Here is a 10,659-nt window from a genome sequence, read left to right as displayed (position 1 = left end):
GGCTAGCTTGTATGCCTCATCATTGGAATCATGATTTGTTCCAGTATGAAACACGTGCTTTGGTCCAAAGTCAGTGTTATAGTTGAGTTTGGAGCTTAGTCACACTTGATGAAAGATTTGAATAACTACAGATCACGGAAATGACTTGTGTAGGCCTGTACGATAATCAATGTATTATATTTACTTAGCCATTTTGATAAAGTAACAGTTCATTCTGTTTGTGAATTGTATTTGTAAATTGTTGATTATATCACAGTGTGATATGCATGGAACTACTTTAATGTGTTTGGAATTTGTCTGGCATTGAACACTTCTCTGCTGTTTAATAAATGCCTTTGGGTGTTGGGAATTAGTATATTCCACTTTTCTGATATAACACAATTTATTAAACTAGGTAATGGACCATAAGCAGACACTAAATTGATTGAATAGGAAGTATGCGATAATATTGATCAACAAAGTCTCCCCTTGGTATTCCCTTGTTAAATAGCATATGCTCATTAAATGGAAACTATTTATCGTACTTTGCACTCTGAATATAGTAGCATACGGGGTGACACTAAGATGAAAAGAAAATGCTTTCATTTTTAATGGTATTTCTCACAGGACTAACTCTAATCATTTTCTTGACCATTTCTTTAATTTTGTTGTCTTTTAGAAATGAGGACTGTGGAGCGGTGAGGACTGTGGAGCGGTGAGGACTGCGGAGCGGTGAGGACTGCGGAGCGGTGAGGACTGTGGAGCGGTGAGGACTGTGGAGCGGTGAGGACTGTGGAGCGGTGAGGACTGTGGAGCGATGAGGACTGTGGAGCGGTGAGGACTGTGGAGCGGTGAGGACTGTGGAGCGGTGAGGACTGTGGAGCGGTGAGGACTGTGGAGCGGTGAGGACTGTGGAGCGGTGAGGACTGTGGAGCGGTGAGGACTGTGATGCGGTGAGTACTGCGGAGCGGTGAGGAATGTGGAGCGGTGAGGACTGTGGAGCGGTGAGGACTGTGGAGCGGTGAGGATTGTGGAGCGGTGAGGATTGTGGAGCGGTGAGGACTGCGGAGCGGTGAGGACTGCGGAGCGGTGAGGACTGCGGAGCGGTGAGGACTGTGGAGCGGCGAGGACTGTGGAGCGGTGAGGACTGCGATGCGGTGAGGACTGCGGAGCGGTGAGGACTGCGGAGCGGTGAGGACTGCGGAGCGGTGAGGACTGCGATGCGGTGAGGACTGCGGAGCGGTGAGGACTGTGATGCGGTGAGGACTGCGGAGCGGTGAGGACTGCGGAGCGGTGAGGACCTTGGAGCGGTGAGGACTGTGGAGCGGTGAGGACCTTGGAGCGGTGAGGACTGTGGAGCGATGAGGACTGTGGAGCGGTGAGGACTGCGGAGCGGTGAGGACCGTGGAGCGATGAGGACCGTGGAGCGGTGAGGACTGTGGAGCGGTGAGGACTGTGGAGCGGTGAGGACTGTGGAGCGGTGAGGACCTTGGAGCGGTGAGGACCTTGGAGCGGTGAGGACCTTGGAGCGGTGAGGACCTTGGAGCGGTGAGGACCTTGGAGCGATGAGGACTGTGGAGCGGTGAGGACCTTGGAGCGATGAGGACCTTGGAGCGATGAGGACCTTGGAGCGGTGAGGACCTTGGAGCGGTGAGGACCTTGGAGCGGTGAGGACCTTGGAGCGATGAGGACTGTGGAGCGATGAGGACTGTGGAGCGGTAAAGACCTTGGAGCGATGAGGACCGTGGAGCGGTGAGGACCTTGGAGCGATGAGGACCGTAAAGCGGTGAGGACCGTGGAGCGGTGAGGACCGTAGAGCGGTGAGGACCTTGGAGCGGTGAGGACCTTGGAGCGATGAGGACTGTGGAGCGGTGAGGACCTTGGAGCGATGAGGACCTTGGAGCGGTGAGGACCTTGGAGCGGTGAGGACCTTGGAGCGGTGAGGACCTTGGAGCGATCAGGACTGTGGAGCGATGAGGACTGTGGAGCGGTGAAGACCTTGGAGCGATGAGGACCGTGGAGCGGTGAGGACCTTGGAGCGGTGAGGACCGTGGAGCGGTGAGGACCGTGGAGCGGTGAGGACCGTGGAGCGGTGAGTACTGTGGAGCGGTGAGGACCTTGGAGCGATGAGGACTGTGGAGCGGTGAGGACTGTGGAGCGGTGAGGACTGTGGAGCGGTGAGGACTGTGGAGCGGTGAGGACTGTGGAAGGAGACAAAGCTTTTGATGACACACAACAGGTAGGCCACATTTCCACTCTGAAAATAACTTAATCAGATGCAACAAAAGTGTATATGTACCGAGGTGCACATAGCCCAGTATTTTGTCACTGTCCTGTATATGATATTAGTAGGTATGTCAGTGTAGAGACCTGAAAGATGTCAGTATGAAAAGTATGGATTAAAAATCGCAACAGCGTTCCCAAGACCCTAAATCCTCCTAATTAAACATGCATGATGTTTAGCTTCCAGATGCTGAGATGTTAAAAAGCATGAAGCAGGTGTATTGAGCTCCCAGTGAGGCCAGGCGGGGGATGCTATAGAAGTGCAGGTGTGACATGTTAAGAGCTATCCAGGTGCTTATTGAGATATCAGAATCAGTCACTGTGAGTTTTGATGCATCGTCTGGGGTTTAGCAGTGTCACTCTGAGCAGTGTATCAGACAACTAACTAGACTGTTTGTTTATTGAGCAGGCAGCTTGTCAACTCGCAAAACACAAGCGTAGCCTGCGATGCTAATTTAGCTAGCTCTGCTAGGCTACATTTTAAAGCACATGAATGCACAAAAAATACTCAAACTTTTTCAGTTAAGTGCGTTTGTGTTTTGTTATGACAGTGTAGGACACCAAATTCTCTCATGCCTCCCTGTCAGTGCCATGCTCTTCTATTCAGAATGCATTAAGACCAATTACACCATGTTTGGATGTCTCCATAAAGCACATCCATTAAGCTTGCGGAGAGCTCATCATATAACGCCCACTGCTTGACATGAAAGGCCTCCTTTCCTTTTTAATTCGGGAGAGCCCCGCACAACTTTGAATCAGCCAGTGTGTCTCCATGAGCAGATAAAAGGTACCCAGATTTACGGGAAGGTTTTCATCCTAGACTCTTATCCCAGGCACCATCTGATAAACAAGCAGTCTTTGCTTGTGGCTAAATTATAGTCTTTGAGGTACTGATTTACAATGCTGTGAAGGATCCATTTGTGGTTCCAGTTCTGAAGCGCCTCTGTGATTAGTCATCCGTAAGTTCCAAATTTGGCTCAGATCTTCAGCTTAGGAGCTTGAGGATTTCTAAATGAACAGATGCATAAATGATGGTGGCTTTATTCAGAGTTAATAGGTGAAGAGAAAGAACTTTTCACAGATGCGAATGGCTCTTAGATTGAAGTAAATTCCCCAGATTCCTCTTGATTTGAGGGTAAAGCTTAGCCAGCGTGCAGCAGCCAATCTTATTTTCCTGCCTTTTTAAAGGGAACTCATTGGGGCATTGGTCCACTACATGGATTCCTAAGAGATCTGATTAAAGGGAAATCCTTCAATGTTTTACCCTCACTTTTTCAATAATAAATTAGTTGCCCATTGCAAATGACTAAACTCGCCTGACATCCCCATCACTTGTCACAGGAGTTAGAGAGCTGTCTTTGAAGGCAGTGAAAGATGCTCAAAAGACAAACAAATGGTATTTTTTTTGTGAATCCCTTTGTGTGATACTCATATTAACAATGTTTTTTTTATTCCTTAAGGCACAGGGTTTCCACTTGGACATCCCGACCCAATCAGCTCCTTAAGGTAGATTGTTTTATCTTGATTCCGTCGTAGCCAGACAGACTTCTCTAGAATCGTCTAATTTACCGACCATGTCTTGTAGAAGAGTCTAATGTGTGTCTACTAACTAACCCAACTGTACTAAAATATCTTGCAATAAAACATTTTTGGGATAGTCCGTTGGTCGGTGCGATTGTCATTTCAGTAGGTCTTCACCAGTACATTGTTTTCCCTGGTTGTTCAAAATGTCACCATAAAGTATTTACAAAAAGGTTGAAATGAACTGAAAAGAATTACGCAAAGCATTTTCCTTTTTTATTGCTCAGAATTAGCTATCTTTGTAAATCCGTCCGCGAGTTTTTGCATTAGATATTACTTATATGGATTGTGTCAAATCAACAGTCAGTGTTTAATCAATGGTGACCTAGCTCAGTCATAATCAGAGGGGAAAAATATCATCATTTATGCAGATTTTAAGGAATGCATTCACTCTCAAGCAGATGAAGTAGTTTGGGCCCATGGCAATGCATATGACATGTAAATAGCTTGAGTAATTCTGTTTGCATTCGAATAAACATGGACTCAAGGTCATAACACGAGCTGTAAGCTCTGGTGGTCCAAGCTCATAAATTCGACTTCATTCGGCAGTATTTCTGGAGAAGAGCGAGCTCATTTTCAATTTATGACACGCACAGACTTGTTGTGTGTTTACATGTTCTTGGTGCATGACAGGAACTTCTGCAGCTTGTATATTAACCAGTGAATTAAGCTCTAATGATAGCATTAAGTTCCATTAATGAAAAAAAATCATGGATCATTTGCAGTATCAGGCTTGCTTAAAAAGTACCATTCATTCAATAATTTCCTGAGAGTAGGCGACAATTACATTTTCATTGAGAGTTTTGTACAGTTCGTTTTCTTTCAATGGCAATAAACACAGCATCTTCGGAGTTGAGTGCACTACAGTAGCCTATAAGAAAATGACAAAGGTTTGTCTTGGATATTAACACCAATTTGTGCTTTCTGGTTGGAACATGACACAGTTTACACAAGCCTGTTGTGGACCGTGAAAGTCTGAGGGTTGCCCCTGAGTTGCCTTGAGGATTTCACTATGGCTGTGCTTAGCACGGCCATAGCTATATTTAACTGTATCCTCTCTTGTTTCAGTATACATTAACCTAGGTCTCTATAGAGAGTGCATACCCCTAGAACGTCGACCCACCATGCTATATTTATCCCATATCAAGTGTCAATTTCTTGGCTGTGTTTGCTTTAGTCGTAGTTGAGGATCTAGGTCAAAGTTCTGCGGCAACATAATTGGATGACCGATGCTCGAAAGCTTTTGGCAAGCGAATCAAATGCTACGTTTCAACTCTAATACACATCATGGTTAGCTTTCATTTCGTTCAGGGTGTAGTCGGTGGGTCCTGAGGAGGCCTTGACATTGCCTGTTCAGAATGTTGAGGCATTAATTGTGCTGAGAGCTCTCCATCACAGCTGCTGAGAAATTACTAGGAGATTGAATGCCCCTGATGTCTGGTAATTACTGCTTCAGGTTGTTACATGGTAATTTATGACCCGTAGAGCTCTGCACTAAATGGACAATAAAAAGAATAATGGAGTAGCCAACAGACAAGGAATTAAGTGGGAATTAAATGTCTGTTAGAAGATGTAGGTTAAAGGTTAGAGGGCGAGCTTAGGAACAAGTAAGTCAATTTCCTATCAGACCGTAATTGGAAAAGAAGACGCTCTGAGTTAAAAGGTCATGGTACATTTGGCTCTGATATGTTAAAGGATATCTTCACTTCTTTTTGACATCTCTTTAGACTTGTCACTTAACCTGAAAGTAATTTATGGGGCTTTTGGAGAGACAGTCGTCCTCGCTTTGGAATTATGTTTCAAAAGCCACCGCTCCTTTAAAAGAGAGTATAATTGTAACATAATTGAATGGTAGACTGTGCAGCGGCTCGAAAATGGCATTACAAACACTAAACACACTATTTTGGTCCATTAGAAACATGCTAAACAAAAGAAAGGTTCTGCTTGTATAGTCAGTCCACATTGTGTTTTGGGCCTTGTTCCAATGAGGGGAGGTGGTTTGCTAAACAAACCGCTCTCTGTGATATCAGCTGGTTAATCCTGTTCCTTTAGTGTTTTTATTGGTTCATTCAAGAGGGTCTGTTGACATTCCCCCTGCCCTGTTAAAAGGCGACTGCATCTCAAGTGAAATCTGGAGTGTTCTTTACACAGGCGGGGAGCCCCATGTGGCCGCTGGCTCCCAGAGGGCCTGTGATTTTCCTGCTTTAAGTGTCTACTGTCAACGCTAATTTGTCCCACTCCTCCTCCACCCCCTCCAGAGGGGGACGCTCTCCTAAAGTTTTAATAAAAGATCAGCCATAACTCCCTGTTTGTTTTCTGGGGAGGACACTGAAGTTTTAAAGCCATAAAGGCCATAAGATGCCAGGTAATGATTACAAGACCAGAACAAAAGCACTACCCAATTCCACTTACTGTGTTACACAGCACTGGGACGTGTACGGCTCCACTAGCAGCAGACTAAATTATGGAAATGATGTGGTCACACTGGTCAGCTTTCAAACCAGACCTTTAAAAAGGGGTTCCTGTTTGGAAATGAAACATGCCCCTGAAATAGCATAGAACTAGTACTGCATAATGTTTCAATTAATGTGGTCAGCTTTGGCATTTTGTTCGTTTAGCAGACGCTGTTATCCACAGCAACTTACAGTAGTGAGTAGATTCTTATTCATGCGTTTTTGTTGTTGTACTGTTCCCCCTTGGGAATCAAAGCCACAACCCTGGTGTTTATAAGCGCCATTCTCTCCCAACTAAGCTACACAGAACCCAAACTGGACCGTTAGAGTGGGGTTACTGCTTGGGATGGAAATGTATCCCTGAGATGGAATAGAGGATGTCCTTACTGATGTCATTTGTGTGTACTGTACATTGTGTTAATTTCTATTATATTTGTTACTCCTGTACTGAAGCATGTTGGGTCTTTCTACCCACAAAAGGGCGTGGGCAGCCTAATACGAACTCAAAATGCATTGTTTCTCAGTGAATGCCTTTGTTTGTGAACTCTCATTTATTCATTTTCGCTCTGGATTTATAAGAGGTGCATGATTGCAAATAATAGTTTCTGACATGTTGTTCAGCCTACAGGAATGGCTTTACTGGGCCAGCCAAAGCAAATTGCCCGATCTGATTTATCTACCTTTGATTTCTAAAGGAAAATCAATGAAAGAAGGTAATTCTTTTCTGCCACTCAGCCAAATTCCCATCCAACTCAATGATAAGTCTCCGGGAAAGCGGTCAGTCAGGAGACCTTTCTTTTCAATTATCCCCCCCTTGTTTACATTACATTCTGTAGAAGTGCTGGATTGGAACACTCAGACCTTATATGGACTGCTGTGTTCTTATTGAACAAGCGAAATAAAATTTCACATCTGAGGTGGGCAAGAACCATGTAGAAAATTGTTCAATATCTCGGTTGCAGGCCAATTTCCACTGCATTGTTTTGTCATACATGGTATTGCAGGGGTATGGTAATATAATATGCATAATTCATACACCTTGGGCCCCTCTTCATTTTTGATTCTGCTGTCCTGCCTGTTCATCTGAAGCTGAATTAATGCTACATTGTCCATTAGGCGGCCATAACACAGGGCGATATTGTCACACACTTTATGAGAACTGATATCTCGGGAGGCAAAACCCTTTTTTTTTTCCTGTTATACTTACGCAAGTATTGGTTTGCAAAACATAAAAACATTGTTTTCTGATTCTCACTCTGGACCAAGGTCTTATATGTATATTTTCTTACCCTCTTGGTTGTAGTTCATTTTGTTTCGCTGAATAATTCCACTAAAATGTATAAAAACGTAATAGAATGATATTCAGTTATACAATAAATGTAGAAATTGAGCTGTCCATATTCAAAACGAAAAAATACACTTTTTCATTTAGAGTGCCGAGGTCGGCAGAGCTGAGGCCACGGTGAGAGCACAGAGAGACAGTGTTGGACAGAGCTTATTATCCTCTCCAGGGTTCACTTAGAGAGCCCCTGGACTACTGTAATGGTGACCTTCATAAGGCCCCGTCTCCCTGCTGGGAACACGCATACCAGACACATCCACTCCACAACCGACACTCATTGGGTCATGATGGGGCTAAGCAGGCCCCATTAAGGCATGCTCATCTAGGCTGGGATCACGTGCACAAAGCATAAGGATGGACCTCAGCCAGGAACATGAAGGCTAGGTCTTCTTAGCCTAGCACCTTGACTCTTTATAGTCTATTGCTTATAGATGTGGTGGAAAGCGGTATATACACTCAGTCAATTATTATTACTATTATAAAAGTCCATTATTGAATTTTTGGTGTGCCAGGCTATTGCTTTATTCCTACCCTTAAGATGCTCTTCTCAGGATCTCTGGTGATGCTATCAGTGGATTATGAATCCATTTTTCAGACATGCCATGGTCAGTTTAATGATCATTATATGGCTCAGATGGAAAAACATGGGAATAAGGTGAATCAATGATTGATTCTGCAACGTTGCTTGATTCATGGATGGTCTTTTGATAAATGACCAGCTTATTGAGCCTCAGAACAGCCCCTTTGAAGTAAAAACTGTTAGTAGTGAGGAGAAACTAGAAATGAGACCATGAAAATATATACTTTTGGGGGTTTTCAGTGACTTCACAGCACCTGAATGAACTTCTATTAGACATGGTAGAGCTGTTGAATGTGAATCCAGTTTTGATATAAGTATGCTTTTATTTAAGTCGATGGATCCCTATGTAGCTTCATACTGCAGGTGGAAGTCTCCCTCACAGATCTAGTTGATGGAGTCCCAACAGCGACTCAAGTATTGTAGAGTTTTATCATTTAAATCAAACGCTTAGTAATCTTTGCAGACGTAGGCTAGTATGTATGTGTGAAATGGCCGTTTTGTGTCAACTCTCTCCGTTAGAACACAAGCATGTATAATAGCAGGCGGGGATCTGTCTTTTGATTCTGAGAGAGAGGGGGGGGGGCAAGCTTCACCTAAGTGTAGTGAAGCAGAGAAATAATGGTATCCTACTCTGCTTGTGCAAAAGCAATAGGAGAACGAATGGGGGGGATTCACATTAAAAGTGCCTCTCTAGGTAGCTGACATGACGCGTCTAGTCAGACGTAAATAATGACAGACGGAAACTATCATGAGGTCTGTGAAGCATCCACACGCTGCCGTCATTTTGTGTCTAACCTTGCATTGCCAGCAGCTCACAGCCCTTACCAGCCCTGGAGATCATTTAAAAAGCAGAGACTAATGGCGCTGCCAGGCCTAACACCAGTCTGGTGGATTTGCATGAGTTTAGATCAGTTAAAGAGATCGCTGTCATTGCAGCGTCTTGATGTCTGACTTCTGCATCCATTTCAATACCATCCATTTTTTTAGCACTTATTATTTACTGTTTGTGGGAAAGGTCGGAGTTCGTGCGCTTCCTTTTGTTGCTTGCTCACCAAGAGTCACTGTCGATGACACTGTTATTGATCTCCTTAATATGAATGGATGACTTTTTGAATGAGGTTGAAATTAAGATACAAGAGGAGTAAAAAGTAAACGTCAATTCATGTAACGATTCGGTGTTTAGATGGGTTGGTTCTTGATCAGCTCCAATTCAAGACCTGGAGGTAACGTTTTAAATCAAACAGCCGTATGTTTACCGAGAAGGGCGTAATTAAGAAGGATGGCTTTTGTTTTTTGTTAATTCGTGTGTTGCAGTATGATCGAAAAGCAAGGTCACGCACTTTGTCAGGGGATCTGATTTGATAACCGTTTCATAAGACCGAGATGCTCTGTTTGAAACATGCAATAAACCTACTGTGTCAGTGACTTCTCTCATTGTCGCATTTGCATAATGCAACAATGAGTCGCACTCACCCGACGTATTCATCTAGATTGTAAAATAGCCACGGCAAAGCAACTTGCATACTGTAATTGGCATCTTGTGGTTTGCTTTCCCGAGGAGAAAGTTAATTTTGCATGTTTTTATAATAAATAGCATATTTAAGCAGCCAGGAAATCACTGCAAGACATCCATCCTACAACGTTTCATTTATTCTTGTGTTTAATTAAAGCCAGGAAACTGTTTGCAATTTGTGTCTGATACATTGTCTAATGTCTGAGACTGGTTATTAGATATTAAATTGATGCATAATTCAGGCAATTAAGAAAGTAATCACACAAAGTAATGTAATGGAAGTTAATTATTACGGCATAAGCAAACAGTTCATCAATGCTAGTTAACGCTGTGACTGCATGCCTAATATGCACACCAAGCAAGCAAATTCCTCTCTCTCTCCGAGTGTTTTGATCAGCTGATTAAACATAATACAGGCTGATTAGTGGGGAAGGGAAGCCGGGCCTCCTCACCTCCCCTGTGTCTGAGCGACAGGGTTCACTGTGCTGCTGTAGCAGGAGAGGGTCTGTTCTCTTTTTAAAGCAGCACACATGACGAGGGGAAGGTTGCTCTGCGGCAGCCTTCTCCAGTCAGCACTCGTGTCACAGACAGGGTGACTGCCAGTTCCACTCTCCTCTTCCCACTCACTTTCTGCCCCATCTCTCTCTCTCTCTCTCTCTCTCTCTCTCTCTCTATCTCTCTCTCCTCTGTTTCCCTCTAATACTGTGGTAATCTTTCTGTCTTTCTCTTACTATCTCTATATCTATATATATCTCTCTGCGTGTTGTTAAGCAGTGGAGCTTGACGAGGCTTTGTGTGCTTTGAAACCATGAAATGCTTATCTCAGTACCTTACCCTTTGATGGCGGCGGTGAGGATTTGAGTGCTTCCTTAGCAAAGCACCAGTGACAACGGCGAGCCGCTCTTTATGGGAACAAAGGCCCTAGTCA

The 10,659-nt window shown here is 44.1% G+C and overlaps 1 protein-coding gene across 1 annotated transcript in view; it reads right to left on the bottom strand.

The window, feature by feature from the left end:
• Positions 1-654: 654 nt before the first annotated feature.
• LOC139385715 (uncharacterized protein DKFZp434B061-like) overlaps positions 655-10,659 on the bottom strand; it is a 43,667-nt gene continuing 33,662 nt past the window's right edge. The window contains exon 2 of the mRNA XM_071130999.1: positions 655-2,180. Coding sequence (XP_070987100.1) covers positions 655-2,180 — 1,526 coding nt within the window. The remainder of the gene's footprint in view (positions 2,181-10,659) is intronic.

Source organism: Oncorhynchus clarkii, chromosome 3, assembly GCF_045791955.1.
Source record: "Oncorhynchus clarkii lewisi isolate Uvic-CL-2024 chromosome 3, UVic_Ocla_1.0, whole genome shotgun sequence".
In the NCBI taxonomy this organism is placed as follows: domain Eukaryota; kingdom Metazoa; phylum Chordata; class Actinopteri; order Salmoniformes; family Salmonidae; genus Oncorhynchus; species Oncorhynchus clarkii.
Note: the sequence above shows the minus strand (reverse complement) of the source record. Positions and strands in the feature narration are given on the sequence as shown.